The 17,783-nt window shown below is 45.5% G+C and overlaps 1 protein-coding gene across 8 annotated transcripts in view; it reads right to left on the bottom strand.

Annotated features, from left to right (window-relative positions):
- BICD1 (BICD cargo adaptor 1) overlaps positions 1-15,478 on the bottom strand; it is a 169,702-nt gene extending 154,224 nt beyond the window's left edge. For all 8 annotated transcript variants that reach the window (XM_039570409.1, XM_039570412.1, XM_039570407.1 and 5 more), the window contains exon 1: positions 15,191-15,478. In XM_039570409.1, the coding sequence (XP_039426343.1) occupies positions 15,191-15,403 (213 nt within the window). In that variant the 5' untranslated portion in view covers positions 15,404-15,478. The remainder of the gene's footprint in view (positions 1-15,190) is intronic.
- Between the last annotated feature and the right edge of the window lie 2,305 nt (positions 15,479-17,783).

Here is a 17,783-nt window from a genome sequence, read left to right as displayed (position 1 = left end):
GGTCCAGCACAGCACAGCTGATTCTGTACGTGCCATACATGAACTGGGTGAAGAGCAACCAGGAGATCAGTAGCTTGCTCTGCTTCTTTTCACCTGATTAAAAATCTGGACAGTTGAAACCCACTTTTAGTGAAGAGTCTTTAATCAAACAGAGGTCCATTGCATAAGAGCTTGATGTTACAACAAAAGATGCACAAACCAGTGAACCATCCAACAATTTCATTTTGGGATTTTCCACCACTGCCTACACAAACAGAGCTAAAGGTTTGTGACAGCTGCTTGTGTTTCGATTATCTCTTTCAGGATCTCAAAGTTCAAAACCACATTCTAGAGAAGCAACTGGCAGAAGGAAATTATTTCTAACAGCCCCTCCACAGAAGAGGCCCCATTTTATTATTAATTACTCATATTGCCATAGAACCTAATTGTGCCAGCCAAGAATAGAGGCTCACTGTGTTCATTCTGTACAAACAGGAGGGCAAGGGCAGGCCTTGCCCCACAGAGCTCACCCTCCACAAGCTCCTGGTCCAAGCTCCACGTTAACCATTGCCAGCTCTGCAAGAAACCTCATCTAGTGCTCAACACACCCCACGAGATTTCAGCCGACCTGAATTCCCAAAGAACTGCGAAAGTCACGCCTCACAGATTTCAATGAAGATTTCCCACGTATTGCCATTGTAAAGGTCATCCCACATGCTGGATCTCACTACAGTAAAGCCTGTCATTTAACTTTTCCCCATGCAGCAACAGGAACAAGGGGTACTTTGTGGGCTGAGGCTACTCAGAGACCGCAGGCAAGGAGAGGTGAGATGCATTCCTTGCAGGGAGAGGCAGCTGGAATTTGGTTTCCCCAACCAGCACTGAACAACTAAGTGTATGGAAAGAGCAAATGAAAAATTAAGCATTTCAACCAGCTGCAGGGATTAGTAAATGCTGATGTGAAAATCTCAGTCCCAGCAGAGAAGAGTTGTGGTTCAGCAAGAGATAAGCGGGAAGGAGTAGGAAGATTGTTAGAAATAGTGGAATGGCAGCCAAGAGCAGACAGTTTCCAAAAGGGGAAAGAGCAAAGCAGAAAGGGCAGCTCAGGGTGAGAGATGGGGACATATTCCGGGATCCCAGGTACTTTCCATGTGCTCTAGGATCACCAGAGTATGTGGGAGCAGGACCACACAGGGACAGTACAGCCCAAGGAGATAGGATGCTCTGATTAGCTGCTGGTGGTCTCTAATGACAAGAGAGAATGCCACTGAAAAACTGCCAAACCATGAACTGAGAAACCAAAGAGTTTTATCTGAGTTTTTCATCCTCATTTTTCCTTTAGTTTTGGTGGTGATAAAGTAGCAAAACTACCAGCAACACCATTCCTAAATGGCCTTACTGGTCACCCTGGCACCGGTGGGAGACACTGCCAGTGCACACCCTGGTCAGCGAGCACAGGGCAGTTGATTGCTTTGGCTTTCTGGTTGACCAGCTTTTTTAAATGGAAGGATTTGGAAGATAAATGATTGGACTAGGTCTGAGAAAAATCCATGTTTTCCTTATGATTTAGCCACAGACTTCCTTTGAAATTATGGCTGAACAGCCTATCCTGCCACAGCTTCTGGACCTCTGTTACTTATCTGTGAATTCCCCTTATTATTCCTTAATAGCAAATCCCTGACAAAGTCCAATTTCCACGGTAAAATCTCTAATTTTCTATTTATATGCCTGCAACTCATTGTGCCAGGCATCACAGAATCCCCAGGTGTTACTGTCATGCAAAAAACAACAATTTATCCCACCCTGCTGAGACTCAGTGTGCCAAACTGCAGCTCACAGAAAGAGCAGCATTCTGAATTTTCGGGCTGTTTCCGCTTTCCCGGAGTGCAGTCTGCGCTGCCACAGGCTAACAAAGAACTAGACCTACTTTTAATAACTACAACTGCCTTAAGTTGATGTTTCCATGACTCTGTATACAACTGACACCTTTCAGACACACACCACTAGTGATTAATTATTCCAGTGGTTTTTACTTCACCAGAGCCCCTTTCCACTAGAGACCCCAACTAATGTCAGTGCCCCTGGAGGCTGGATGTGATTGATACCCATCCCTCTGGCAGCAGCCAAGGTCATGCTGACTCACTGCCTCTGGCTTTTCCCTGCATCCATCCAGGGCCAGTGCTCTGGTAAGAGCTTGACTATTCATTACACTGCCACTTGCAAAGCTGCGATTCCTTTCTCCACAGACAGCACAAACCATTGGACTGCAGGCTCCTAAAAATGTTGCTTATCAGATTTTGGATGCCTTTTCAAGGGGTAGATTACTTTCTGCTACAAAAATAACTGATGGTAGGAGAAGAATCTCTGCTACAGGGTTTTGGGGCAGAATTCAGGACCCCCTTTCCCAAACCCACTTCTTCAGACTGGAATATTTAACAAGCACATCCTTGAGTAATGGCAGCAAAGCAGCAGCTCTCAGTACCCAGCCAGCATCAGCTGGGGGTGCCTAACTCAAGCTCTCACTGCTTAAGAAACCAGGGGCCACATTTCAAGAAGCATCTTTCAAATAAGAGACCTTTATAGAATAAAAAGTGAGCACAGCATGGTCTTCACCTGCAACTCTTCCTGTTATACCCAGGGAAAGGGTTCTTTATATCCAAACAAGGCTCATTTTAGGTTTAAGCGTCTTCCCATCAGTCTAATCTGCTACAAAAGCAAATCCAACAACCATAAAAACACAGGCATGACTCTGAGTGTCTCTAACATCAGCCCAGGGAGCAGTGAGTAAAGTACTTTTCAAACACAAGTGTTGGAACTATAATCAAGGTATCACTGCATTTTCTGTTCTTGAATAAATATCTCTCCACACACAAGTAGACAGAAAATACTTTAAATTACAAATCATGATGCAGTATTAAATAACTACAGCAAAAATATTTAAAGCCAGGAGCCTATGTGTGTATCACAACAATCACTTAGGTATGTGAGCTGTAATTTCAAAGTATGGGGGCAAAGAGAAGCAATATAGGTTTCAATGCAAGTTGTTCAACCTGCTTGATAAAGCAAACCCAATGTTTTCCAATGCAAATAAAATACAGACTTTGGGGACAAATTTCCAGGTATCTAAATTTGATAATTCAGTTCTATTACTTTAACGTGGATTTTATTTTGGGAATAGAAAGCATCTCAGAATCTACAGCATCCTTGTAACATTAAATTCAGCACATTTGGAAAAAATGTCGTCCCTCAACTGTGTTGTTCCAGATTTGCTACTATTTTCACACAGCTGATCTTACAGCATCTTAAGTGAAAGTTTTGTTATTATGTGTCACTGTTGCACGCAGGGACAGCGAAAAACGACACAGATTCAGGTCAGAGAAGTACGGTCAAAGCCGCCCTTTTAATGCCAAAAACCCATCTTTTTATAGCATGGATCACAAAAGAGAAATTACATGATTGGCCCATCAGTCAACCACCTACCAAGGTGATAGGCTAAGAGGTATAACCACCCATTTCAAAATATTATTCTCAGTAAACCAAAACATTCCACTATGCTCTCACAACAGCCCTGCAGGTGAGAGATAGAGAGTTCGTTTACAGAACCGTCTTCCACTGGTTCTCAGCTAAAGCATGACAAAGGAAAACTTCATGAAATGCTTCAGCAGCTGGAAAATTCCTCTGCTCCTGCTTTTTAGCATCCACAAATGGCAACCATCAGCCCTTATCTGTCAGAGAAATAAAAAGCTTACCTAATGCCCAAGAAATGGAATTACCTAATGCCCAAAGTAATGTACTCCTAACAATGCCATGAGACTTCATCTCCCTTATTGGTACACACAGACACTCATATTCCATCTAAATTCTGTTTCTCTTCTCTAATGTTATGTATCATACACTTTATTTCACAGAGGAGTCCTTGGTACCATATCCTTACAATCTACTTTAAAAATTGTCACCAAGGGCCCAGATTTATGACTAAAATTTTATGGATTAGTAATTGATCTAGTGCACATTTTTAGCTTACTGCAGATGGAAGATCCATGTCAGCTGAAAACTCTTTCCTTCAGATTTCTGCTGTGTTCTGTGTTTGGTTGTGGGTTTTTTTTCACCTTGCTCTTACACATTTGGGGCTGGTCAAGTGCACGCACATGAGCAGTCACAGAAGCTCAGCAGAGTTATGACAGCTCATTAAACTGCAACAATAAGATCACATGCTTGAGACACAATAATTACAATTATGCCAGTTCTTCCTACTTCGGTGGGAAGAAATCTGAATTCTCAGTTTGCAACACATTTTATCACTTGCATCTTGGTGACAGTGCTGGTTGCCAGTGGGTGGTAGGCAGAGATTCAACAATAAATCATTGCCCCCTTTTATCTTTGACTTACCCATGGAGGCAGGACTTCAGCATTGGTCTTCAAGTCATACCTGCTACAGATGACCCTAAGGGACAACCCTGAATAGAGGATATTTTGTTAGAGATAGCATTCTTCACATGGGATGCTTAAATGTTTCCTGTTTGTAGGTGGGAATTACAAGCAATTATCAAAGAAAGAAAGGACAGTGCAAATGTTGTCCTCAAGTAACCTCAGGTGAGTTCTGCATGTTTGTCATTTCTGTGCAGTCACCTGGAATTACCCAGACCCGTGCAACCTTTTCATGCTTTGTAAAAACTCTATGAGGTATTCAGGGTATGAGAAAAACTTTTCCTACTCACCTAAAAAAAAAGCCCCACAAGTTGTCTTTATTAATAGTGTTTGTTACAGGAACTACAAGCTACTGAGAGCACATTTTTAATAAAAGGAATCATAGGTTCAGGTTGGACAATACAGCTGTTAAATATCTTGGCTTAGCCATCAAATTGAGAACCAGAAGCTGTGACTACACAGACACTTTAGCCCAGCTGTGAACTCTCCATCTGCCTCCAGACCAAATGCTCCAGTTCTCTTAACACTCAAATGCTAAAAGGTGGAGAGTTCTATCCTTCTGGGCAGGGCCAGGCTTCAGTGCAGTTTGGCATCCTGCACCTTGCCTTGTGGGTGTGAGTAGACAATACTCCAGTCCTGAGAAGACAAAATCCAAATTGTGCTGTGTTCATGTTTGGCCAACAGCCAAGCTTTTATAAATTAATTATTTCACCAAGCCACCTGTTCCCTTTGCCTGACCCAAATTCCTACCTTTATCCTTAAAAGCTTGCTTTTCTGTCTTCCTTTCTGAGCTTTACAACTACTAGGAGCTGGGTTTCCCCCTCTAAGCATCCAAAACAGAAGTTAAAACTGCAGCTGTTGGCAGCTTCCAGCTTCCCTCCGTGGGAATTCACCATTAGCCAGTGATGACAAACAGCACTTTGCAGCTCATTCTCTCTACGCTGACATTTAAATCCATCCAGAGTGACTCAGGCACCCGAGGAAAGCCCGTTCGGTGCCGACAGACTTCTCAGAGTGCACATCAAACGCACGGCATTGCCCCCCTACCCGTGTGCCACCTGGGAGCTCTGAGAGATCACAGGATTAAAAACAAACAAACACAGACCAAAAAAAAAAAAAAAAAATCCAACCCACCAGGAAGGGAAGACGAAGTTTATAAAATTTAGCTGGAATGTGCCCGGAGGTGATTGACTGAAGTGAAAGGTCACTAACTCTGGTAACTGAGGATGTCTTTCACGCTTCTTGGCTAAGCACAGCTGTCTCTATCACTGCTAGAGAACTACTTGCTGTGTAGAGGGGTTGAAGACAGTGCAGAGGAAAGTTAGGTGTGATTCAGGGGAGAAAGGGCGATGGAGAGGGTATGGCAGGACCGTGTGGATAATGGGCCCCGTTCCCAGTGGTGATCAGAAAAAGAGTGCATTATATAAGCTCACTGGGCACCTGTTGTCTTGTCTGGGCTTAAATATGTAACTCCAGAAACCATACTCTCTCTCTATATATATATGTTGGGGTTTTTTAAGGGAGAATAACCCTTTTTTAAAAAAGGGTGGTGAGTTTCCTAAAGCCTTATGGAAAGGTGTCTTCCTCCTATGCATCCACACAGCCAACCCGATTTTAAAGCTGCCCAAAAAATGATCTTTCCAAGGATGATTTTAATGGTGAGGCCGCTACAAAGCAGAGGGGACAAATCCTTGGTTGCTTCATTTTCAGTCCATGCTAAAACAACATTTCAAAGTATTTCTAGGAATCCCTCATGTCCTTACAATATCTGAGCATAGTATGGAAGGTCTAGTCTGCCAAAAATGGCCAGATTTCTTACATTCACACAATGACCAAAAGGCTCTTTAAGATAAAAAATTCAGTTCCACATCTCAGAGAGCAGCAAATGAACACTGAGTAAGATATAGGGCAAAGACTGAAAAAAAAAAATTAAAAGTACATAAACCATCATGAACAGGAGACAAACACTGTACAAGAATGAGAATGAGGCTGCAGACAAGAGAGGGAGGAACCCCAAGAGAGATGAAGAAAATGGGATTGGACGCATTTCAGTCTTAGTGAAAGCCTTTTGGTGTCTCATAGGTCTGTCCCAAAACCAGAGATTTAGGACAGTGGCCTGCTTCTTCTTTTAACTACCAAGTTAATTAAACTTTGACAGTGAAAGAAATTCAGAAACATAAATATTATAATCTCAAAATTATTTTTAATACTACCCTCTGCAGAGAAGTAGAGACCTCAATAAAACACTAATTGCAACCTAGCTTAATTTCTACCTGCCTAGTTCAGCTTTAAGCACCTGCCCTTGCTCAGGCACATTTTTCACCTTCTGACTAGTCCCAGCTACTTCCATCTGTAGTTGGTCTGTACTCACAGACTGCATTCACAGTACAGTACAAAAAATTGCTGGTTTCTCCTCATAATCATCTGCTGTGAGTGATGCAAGTGATAAAGGGACAAAGGGCACATTCATGTCTCTACATGCTATATCAATTCCTCTAAATAAGGAAAATACTCTCTCTCCTCCCACATGAAGTGAGTGTTGTTGAGTTCTCAAGAAAATAAAGAAAGAACAGGGGTATGAAAGTCACACAACAGATGTAAGACAGTTCAGCAGAAATGAATGTATGCTTTTCAGTCTCTACCATTATAAATTAAAATCATCCCTCCCAAAACAAAAAGTACAGTACGGAATTGTACTGAATTAAACATTACCCCCTCAGCTACAAGACAAAGATGGAAGGGAAATCCATAACAGAGGCAAAGCCCTACAAAATAGCAGAGACCCGAGGGAAGCTGGAGCAGGATTTTACTCCCACTGTCCATATGGAGAAAACAACAATGCAAATACATAAGAGAGAACAAGGTACTGAAGAAAAAACACATTCAATCTCAAGAAGAAAGCTCTTCTTCTAGAAGATACAGCCTTAATACAGCCAGGAAAACACAAAATCTTGCATGTATTTTCCGCCAGCTGCCAATTGCATAAGGTATACTAAAGTTGCCCAGGTGCAAATTTACTCTGACTTTGAGAATGCTCCTCATTTTACCATGATGAATGTTCACAAATTACTGTTTTATGCTAAATCTTATTTTCTCCACCATTGTTTTGTCCCTCTTGCACTTTCAATAAAGCCAGGTGTTCACCCTGAATGCTGATGTGCACACAGACTGCACACACACACCCTGAGAAAGAAAATCCACTAGGCAACACAGAAGGGAAGGAAAAGTATTTCACCTAAAGGAAGGTGAAAAGATGGTAGCAAATTATTTCTCTTCTAATCCACTACAAAAGGCCTAATTCCAAACAGATGTGGACCTTCAGATTAAAATCTCTCCTGTGACCCCTAATTTTACATTCATAAGCCTTACACAGGAAGTAGTTCACAATAAAAATGCCTGGCTTACCCAGTAACACCTCAATCAGTCATATTAGATTTGGTACTAATCCAATATTTCCTAAAAAATCTATGGAAAATAGATAGTTACAATAGAAGTTGTAACTTCCATTTATCTCTGAGGAGTTCAACCCAGATGACTGATTCAATCAGAATCGCTCAGATTAGAAAAGGATTTATTTGATGAAAGAGCAAAATGAAGAAAATAATTTTAACTATTGGGAGGAAACAAATTGAAGTCTGTTTAGATTTATTTTGTGAGTATGTGAGCCCCCAGTGTTGAAAGCTGACCATCCCTGCTTAAGGGCTGACTATTATTGGAGGACTAATATTGTATGTTCATCTGTACTGGCTCCTAAGGATACAACACAGTTGGAACTGGGAATACAGGTCCCTGGAAAAAAACCCGAAAGGTTCATCTACATTTATCTTTGCATGCTGCCAAAGCTTCAACAATAGTCCTAATTTCCCCCTAACATGATTCCAGCTGCTTATGTTTTCTGTAGGCTAATGCACAGGATTCATTTCCTCTTGGAGGAAGCAATCCTGATGTAATTTGATGAGCATCTCTCTTAACATCAATACCCGCTTCAGCAGTTCATCCCGTCCCCCTCTTCCCTCTGCATTCACTCCTCTCCTCGTGCTGACTTTTAGGCAAAGGTAAAACAGTTCACTGGGAGGTACTGTGAATCAGATAATGAAACCAATCTGGGTTACAGACAGCAGCAACCCCTCCTCGGTTATTTTTAACTGAGGTTAGTTTTCCACCCTGCTGTGACAGTATGAACAGTTGCACAGCTGAGAGCCAGAACAGGGGCAGGGATGGCAGAGAGAGATGTAGGAGAGTCTTGCTGAGAGATGAGCACATCAAACTCCACCCTTCGTAACCCCAGGTCACTGCAGACTTAATGACCAGCAAGAGAAAATGAAATTCAAGCATGAAGTGAGGCTCAGTCACTGTTTCCAGGCAGGACATTACTGTGCATAGGGTAACTCACCCTATAGCAACCTGCCACTGGAATTTAACTAGGCAGTGGGAACCCTTGAGAGACTTTGCACTGCTCAAGGTCCCTTGCTGTCTGCCCCCTTCCTCCCATAGTGCAACCTCCTCTCACAGCAGGATCAGCTCTGCACTCAGACCAGGTTCCTGAGGGCTGTGTCCAGTTGGGGCTTGAAAAATTCCAGGGAAAGAGACTGCATAACCTCTCTGGTCAACCTGTAGGACTGCCTGTGCTCAGGGGGAAACAGATCTACCTTACATTCAGTCTGAACCTCTATAGTTTCAATTTATGTCAGTTATCTCTTGTCTTCCCACCCTTCACAGAATCACTGAAAGGCTGCAGGTGGCAGGGACCACTGGAGGTCAGCGAGTCCAACCTCCCTTCCTCCAGGGAAGGAGATTCCACAACTGCTCCGGGCAACCTCTTCCAGTCCTCAGTCACCTGAACAGTAAAGAAGTTCTTCCTCGTGTTAAGGCAGAACTTGCTTGTAATGGGCAACAATTTCTGCCCTTTGCCTCGTCCTATTGCTTAGCACCATCAGGAAGAGCCTGGTCCATCCTCTTGACATCCTCCCTGTAGACACTGTCGACATTGATGAGGTCCCCTCTCATTTGTCTCTTCTCGAGGCTGAAAAGACCCAGCTCCCTCAGCCTGTCCTTGTAAGATGCTCCTGTCCCTTCATCTTTGTCACCCTCCACTAGACCCGCTCCAGGAGCTCTGTGTCTCTCTTGTACTGGGGAGCCCAGAACTGGACACAGCACTCCAGATGTGCCTCAACAGGGCTGAGTAGAGGGGCAGGATCACATCCCTCAACCTGCTAGCAATGCTCTTCCCAATGTACCCCAGGATACCATTGGCTTTCTTGGCCACAAGGACACTTTTTTGGCTCATGGACAGTTTGTTGTCTGGCAGGACCCCCAGGTCCTTCTCTACAGAGCTGCTTCCCAGCAGGCCAGCACCCAGCCAGGTGCACGAGAGACGTGATCCTTCACTTGCCTTTTCTGAATTTCAGAAGGTTCTTCTGTGCCCATCTTTCCCATCTCTGTTGAGGTCCTTCTGAAGGGCTCACAGCATTCTGGGGTATCGGCCACTCCTCCCAGCTTTGTGTCAGCAGGGAACTTGCTGAGGGGGCATCTGCCCTTCATCCAAGGCACTGATGAATCAGTTAAACTATACTGGGCCCAGTACCGACCCTAGGGGGATACCACTAGTGACAGGCCTCCAACTAGAGGTACAGGGCACTGCTGCAAAAAGCCTGGCTCTGACATCTCAATATTCTTTTTATGTATGGACAGGCTGATGCTGGATCCCTCACAGCCTTCTCTTTTTCTGGCTGAACAAGCTCAGCCCCCTCAGCCTCTCTTCACAGGGCAAGTGTTTCAGCTCTTGACCATCTTGGTGGTCCTTTGCTGAATGCAGTCCAGTTTATCCACGTCTTTCTTGTATTAAGGGAGCCCAAACCAGATGCTGTTTTCTAGATGTGGTTTAACAACTGCCAGCTTGAAAGTGATAATCATTTCTCTCAATCTACCAGCTCTGCTTCTGCTACTAAAGGTCCAGGATGCTGTTGGAATTTTCAATGTCAGGGCACACCACTGTCCTACACTCAGCCTACTGTCCTCGAGGATTCCCAAATCCTTTGCCACAGACCTGAGCCCCAGCCAGTCAGTCCCCAGCCTGTACTAACTGAATGTCCTCATCTCTGAGCTGGTGTGGGGCAGCACGGCCTTCCCGAGTGACACAACGTGAACAGGCGCCAAGGACAAAGTGGTGAGATCAGGATGAGATGCCGAAAATGTTTCGCCTCATCCGCCACAGATGCTGTCACTGGAAGGAGGTGTAAAGATATACTGACATGGCATCAGTTCACAGCTCCCAAGCTCCATATTTGGAACACATTCTGCTTTGGGGAGAATTTAGAACATCTCAGTGGGATTCTTCACGCTTTCCTAAGCATCCTATGATGTAGACAGGAGTGTATAAGAATCCACATTTAAGAGGGCTGTAATTGGAGTACTTTTTGGGAGGAGCCTCCCCCTCTTCCAGCCTTTTTGGATCCAGACAAGTCCCACCAAATGTACACTTCAAAGATGGAAGAGGCAGAGGTGATTCAAGTAGCAGGAGGGTGAGAGCTTTTGGAGAACAGTGGGGGAGCTGGAGGGGCAGTGTCACTTTCAGAAGAGAGGAGAGATGAAGATTGAGTCACCTGTGCTGAAACAGTGCAGGGAAGAGCTCTACTCCTCAAAAAACCCTTTCAGACACAGACCAAGAATTACTTCTGGAAGCCCTGTTAGTAACTGAGTAAGCACTTCATAATCATTGATACAACTTTTCTGTGAGGTGAAGAAAACAAACACCTGACAAGGATAGGGCTATTCACCACTAGCCTGGTTTCCAATCATTTACCACAGATAATTTGGTTTAAATTAAAGCAAGCACCAAACTTCCTGGAAATCAGATAGCCAGTGCCATGTGTAACCCAGCAGAAGAGTTTATCTCCATAGAATGAAGTACATAAAAGCCAAGAAGTCAAGTGAGATATTGCCTAAATTAGTCAGTCAGAGAGGGAGTCAAGGAGAGGAACAGCTGCTATGTTCATGATTGGATTCCCAAAAAGAAATCTCTGCTACAATTTCCCAGCCCTAAATCTTGTAGAGTTGGACACCAAAGGTGCCTTCCATCCCCATTTTATCATGACTAGAAGTGACTGATATTTCTCTGCTTTAAAAACTTTACAGACCACCAGTGCCCAGTAGCTGATCAGAAAATCATGGAATGGCTGAGGTTGGAAGGGACCCCCATGCCAAAGCAGGGACAGCTACAGCAAACAGCTCAGGCAAGAAGATCAATAAGAAGCCATTTTACACCTCCATTAAAAGAAACAGAACTAACAAGACACGTTATTCTTACAGCAAATGCAATGTAAACATGTAAGACCAGATATTATAAAACCACTAGAAGATGTTTTATCTAAAATATGATGGTAATTAAACTCCCAACTCAGCAAGACAAGGAAAACAAGCTACCTTCAATCCCATGACTAATAGCAACAAGTCTTAGTCTCTGAATTTTTATGGACTGCAGGTTTAAAAGCACATCTGCTAAAGTAACATTCTGAACAGAGGCCCTAAAACGATAGTGTTTTACCAAAGATCAAAAATTCTACTAGGCTGAGATGTAGTTGACTGAGGTGGAGAAACATCATTTTTAGACTGAAAAAAACCAAACCCAAAGCCTATGAAAATTAATAAAGTTTTAAATAATAATAGTGGTTTTGCATAAATTTATCTCATGGCCCAAAACATCAAAATCCTGGGCTAAAGCACAGACCTCTGAACACAGCAGAAGAAACTTCAGAAGTTACTAAAACAATTTATATTGCAGAGTGGAGAGCATATATCCTGTACACAAGTATTAATATTTAATGTAATATATTGTAATTTGCTTTTACTTCAACATCCTGTAATGGCCTTAGTTTCCCATTTCACTCTCCAATGATGGAAATTATTGTATAGCTGAGGTATTGCCATTTATATGGAAAAGGACTGCTGAAGTCCACTGGAGTTTTGGATTGCCAAGGAGGATGGGAGAAGACTTCAGATCCCAGACTGCCAAACCATGGCTGAGTAGTTAAAGATGGGCAGCTCTGTTTGCTGAGCAATATAATGAAGTCCTAACAATAGAACACAAGAAATCAATAATAAAACTGTTCAAAGATGAAGACTTGCCTCAAAAAAAGTTGACCATAGTAAGTGGATCTGTTCAGAGAAGGTCTGAAGAAGGAGAGGCAATAGCTGTAACGTAACCATGGCTACCCACTTGCACCTACTATTCCTTGGGAATGGACAAACTACTTATTTTAGCACAAACCTGAGGCCTAATTTCTATGCCCCAACATGGCTTCAAAGAGGATGCAAATGCTGTGAAGTAAGAGCAATGCACAGAATTCTTCCCAGCTCCCATTAGTCAGTCAGTCAGTCAGTCAGGGCATTTGATGTCCTACCACTGGGCAGCATGTTCTTGGAAGGGCCTGCTGGAGTATGGACACAAAAACCCTCCTCCACACGTTTTGGCTGGTGCTTTAATTTTTAAAAAAAGTGTCTTCGGACTTCTCTGCTCCCTTAAGAGCTTTCAGACAGAACCCTACAGTCCCACATCTACACTCCACAGGACAGTCTGCCTGAACTACCTGAATTCTGCCTCACTGGTGTCGTCAGAGGCACCTTTTGCTTGTGTCTCACAGTTACAGGCCTGGCTTGTGCTAAGGGAACTGTCATAATGGATGTGCTAACACAGAAGTAGAAAACAGATTACAGCAACAGGAAGGGCTAAGAGAAAATTCTCCTTTGCAGGGTGCATGTGCAGTGAGAATCAGTGTGGTTTCTGCTATAAAGGTTAAAAGCAAGAAATAAAATCTCTTGCAGCCTAGGTGGGGGATGGAAATGCCCCACCTGCTGCTAAGGAGAGCTCTGGAATTGAGAGCCCCAGGTCTGGACTGGGAACTGGAGAAGCTCCACTCTTGCTCGGCATCAGGCAAGCTACAGGATTTCTCCTGTTCCTCTCTCTGTGGATATCCCCTCAGTATCCATGCTGTGGCTGGCACAGCATTGAAGGCATGGCCCCACAGGAGACATTCTGGGCTGCAGAACGTGCAATCTCACTGACTTCAAGGGGAGGTAAACAGGAAGAGAGTTTGTGCTCATCTTTGATTTCAATTAATTGCATTGACTAATCCCTCTAGTTTAGTAACTTCAACTCGATTCTTTGCACTATCTTTTCTATCTGTGGCCTTGTGCACCCATGTGTCATCCTGGCTTCTGATCAGTCTTCTTTTGTACATGATTATGGTGGGATAACAGCTAGCTGCAGCTTTGCTTATCTCCTTCTTCTTCGTCGTCTTCTTCTTCTTTTTTTCCCTAGAAACTGCATTGCACTTTTCCCCCTTAATTCTGTTCCTCTGTTACTGCCAGGTCATTTCGAACAGCACTGCCTTCATGCCAGTGCCAAGTTATGTATCTCTATCCCTCACTCTGTGATTACTGGTTTCAGAAGTCCTGAGCCTACTCCATAGGCTCAGGGGGGCAGGGAGGCAGAGATCAAGTTTAAGGAGATCAATAGGTTTTTCTGAAAAACAGCTTTATTCTTCGTACTGAAAATATAATGTTCTCAACTCTTCTGGACACTGAACCAAGTCTGTAGCATAACTCATTTACCTGCAAGTAAAATGAAATCTTTATTTAATTAAAAATACTTCTAAAAGGGCATCAGCTAGTATTCTAAAGAATATATTCATAAATAATCTAAGTTTTTTAAGTGGCTTCCCTCCATATGGAACATGTTCATGGTTTCTAATGGAAATTTCATTAATTGTAACAGAATTTCTGCACATTCTATATAGCAGTATTTTTGGGGGCTTTTCTTTGTAGAATAGAAAGATACATTCTAAATTTGGGAGAATATCTGTCTGATGCTTTATCTTCTCTTTACAAAACCTAGTCAGTTACATTCTGAGATGGTCCAAAAACACCATGAAGTGCAGAGCTGTGAGTGCTGCATACGTGTGCACACACAGCCCTTCCGTAGCTCCCATGTACGTGCACCGTTATCAGTCTCAAGTTACTTCCCTTAAGGATGAACACAGGGAGGGTGATGATTTTTCGGAGTCACTTCTAGCAGAGCTGAAAGGTAAGGTGTAACACCCAGCTACTTCATACTTTGAGTGTTACAAAAACACATTTGAAAGATAACCCCAAATCACCCCTCCAATCAAGTATTTTACCCTTTCAGCATGACGCAGAAGTTTAATTTCCACTGATGGATGACCTCGAGACTGTCGTATACCCCCCCTCCCAATGGCAGTGATTCCCCTCACTGGCAGAATAAAGCGGGTCTATAAATAACTTCAAAAGGAATTGTCTCTCTCCTCACGCACTGCAGACAGCTGTTTACAGAGATCCCGACTCCTTATACACTGCGTTGGCCCAGCTCTCATCCTACTGTTTCATTTCCTCTTCCTAAAAAAGCCTGGGGCGATGCGGTGCAGGTAGGACCGGGGGGACCCTCCACTGCCGCAAACGCCTGTTCCCAGAAGTTGAGGCTGCCGGCGGCAGGAGCCGGAGCGCGGCCCTGGGGAAATTTCTCAGGGCAAGGGGGTTGCGATCTCGTGTAATCCGTCCTTAAGCTCCACGGTCCCCGGCTTGATCCTCGGCCCCGCGAAACCCCTCCTCCCCACCCCCGGAGCCCGCAGCCGCTCCGGGGCCCGCGCACCGCATCCCCGCTCGCCCACCCGCAGGGGCTGGCGCGGGGCCGGGGACGGACACGCGTGGGGCGCCCCGCACCTGCCCGCAGCCCCGGCGGCGGGGCGAGACAAAAGCCGGGCTGGCTCACCTCCTTCAGCTGCTCCAGCTCCTGCTTGAGGCCGTCATACTCCGCCTCCAGCTCATCGTACTGCTGCTTGAGGGTGAGCTTCTCCTCCAGCACCACCAGCCCATACTCCGCCGCCTGGATCTTCTCGTGGGTCGTCTCGGAGAGCTCCCGAGTCAGCCGCTCGATCTCGCTCTTGTAGTGGTCCGCGCCCTGCAGCACCTCCTCCGCAGCCATAGCCTCGGCGGCACTGCCGCGCGGCCGAGGAGGCAGCCAGGGGGCGGGCGCGGCCGAGGGGCGGCACCGGCACGGCCGGCCCGGGGCGGCGGGGACGGCGGTGGGGGTCGGAGCCGCCTGCGGCAGCCGCCGCCGAGCGGCGGGGGCGGTCCGCCCCGCCGCAGCCGCGGCCCCCTTCCTCCCCCCGCCGGCCCGCCCGGGACGCGGCGAGGCCGCGCTCGCCTTCCCCCGGCCCTGCGGCGGCCCGGCGGCGGGGGCGCCTGGGCTGGCGAGCGGGCGGGCGAGCCCCCGCTGCCCGGGGAGGCGGCGGCGCGCTGGAGGCCGGGGCGGCGAGCGGGGCGGCCGGGAGCGCGCCTTCGTGCGGCGGCTCCGCGGAGATGCTGCTGCTGGCGCCGCCTCCTCCCGCGGCGCCGCACCGCCGCCCTCCCCTCCGCACGGTCCCTCCCCTGCGCTCCTTAAGATGACAGCGTCCTCCGGTCTGGCATTGCCGCCGGCGGAGAGGGGAAGCGGCGCGGCAGAGCCTGCCGGAGCGGTGCGTGCCGCCGGGGATGTCGGCGCTGCGCCTGCGGGGCTGCTCCCGCCCGGGCCCCCCTCCCTGCGGTCCCCTCCCGCCCCTCCGCCGCGGTGTCAGCGCCTCTCGGTTCTGCTCAGCGTGGTGCAGCCATGGCCGCAGCGGCGGCGGCGCGGGCAGAAGTAGAAAGGGAGATGGAGCCCAGCAAACTGCGGGAGCGAGGGGGCGTCCGCAAGTATTCCCTTGCTATTTCGGGAAAGTGGGAAAGCAGAGTTACCTGCTCTCTTCCCTGTCCCCGGTTGAATGAATGCGTTTGGGAATGGTCAAGGCAACCTGAATGCGAAACGGCGGCGGGGTCGGGCCATAGGGCTAGGGCCGCTCTTCCATCACCATTAGCACAAGGTCTCAGTGTCACTGATTAGACAGCAGGACAAAACGGATCCAGCTCAGATGCGGTCACACCATTGTTTCTCTGTCAAATTAACAGGAGGACCTGATGCATAGATTATGTCAGTTTTATGCTGGCTTTATGCTGGCTGCAGAAAGACAGATGCTACTTGTCCAGCATAAAATTAGAGTGGTGCAGACAGACAGTAACTGATCTCTTACAAAGCCTGCCAGTAAAAAGTTAACACACCAGATTAGGCGCATTTTACATATCTGAACTGGAAGAGTGAGTTCATCCTGGATCAATGTCATAATGTCCCATGTCACAGCCTTTTTTGGTTGGTACTAGGAGTCTAAAACCTCAATTTACTGTTTCCTTTAACTGTGGCCTGCAAATAGACCTGAACTGATACTGGTCAAGTTTTACTCTAAGTACCAGCAGGACCTGTTTTTCACGTTTTACAGACTTTTCTTATTTTTAAATTTACTCCTTTAAAGGTTGACAATTGAGTTGGAATTTCCAAATGGAGGTGTTTATTTTAAATAGAAGTTACCTGTAAGAGGACGGATATCCCTGCTCACCAATGCCGCACTGTATTGGAAATCAAAGACATAGATTCCCTTTCTTTCTGACCTGATAATGTGGTTTTAGACAAGCCACATCCCCTCTCTACCGTGGCTTCCCCATGACTAAGAAATAGGTAAAAAAGATTAAACTGCTCAGCAAAGTTCTTTGAGATCTGCAAATGGAAACACTAACATTAGTTACACAATATATGCATACAGTATATGGCATATATCAATTTTATAAATATATGTGCATGCATACATAACTAATGCATTGTAATCCAGCCTCCACAAACACTTCTCATTGCCTAGAGAACGTACATGGAAGAAGCAAGCAAAGTAATAGATGTTCTATCAAGTTTTAGTTGAAAACTGCTTCCAAAATGCACATTTTAAATAAATTCTACTGTAGAAGTAAGTGTGAATATTAATAGGAAAGGAACAAGTGTGAATATTAATATGTTAATATAATGTGAGAAGAGTGAGTGGCTCTCATCAACGACTGAATGTCAAAAGAGAGGAAAACACCGGCATTCGAAATGTAATTCCCATGGTATAGCTAGCATCAACATCCTTTTCTTAAAAGACAATGAGAGATTCCACAAATCAGAAGGGAAACAAAAGCCCAAAATCCAAAGGAGAAGCAAAATGTTGTCTCAACAGCTTTTACTAGTTCTAGTCTAGCTGTCTTTCTCAACTTTGCACCTGGGCCACTGTGCAAGGAAACGTTTATTGAGCATGGGAATGGATCAGAAAACAAACATCTTTGAGACCAGAAGGCTAAAAATGAGTGGTTGGGTCAAGGATAGTGTGGAAACAGGCTGAAGCAACAGGATGCCTATAGCTAATCAGGCCTCCATCTAATGTCATTTGGTTGACAATCTTACAACCCAAGGGCAGCCTCACCACATCTGA

This window comes from Corvus cornix, chromosome 1A (assembly GCF_000738735.6).
Source record: "Corvus cornix cornix isolate S_Up_H32 chromosome 1A, ASM73873v5, whole genome shotgun sequence".
In the NCBI taxonomy this organism is placed as follows: domain Eukaryota; kingdom Metazoa; phylum Chordata; class Aves; order Passeriformes; family Corvidae; genus Corvus; species Corvus cornix.
This window is presented reverse-complemented; position numbering and strand designations above follow the sequence as displayed.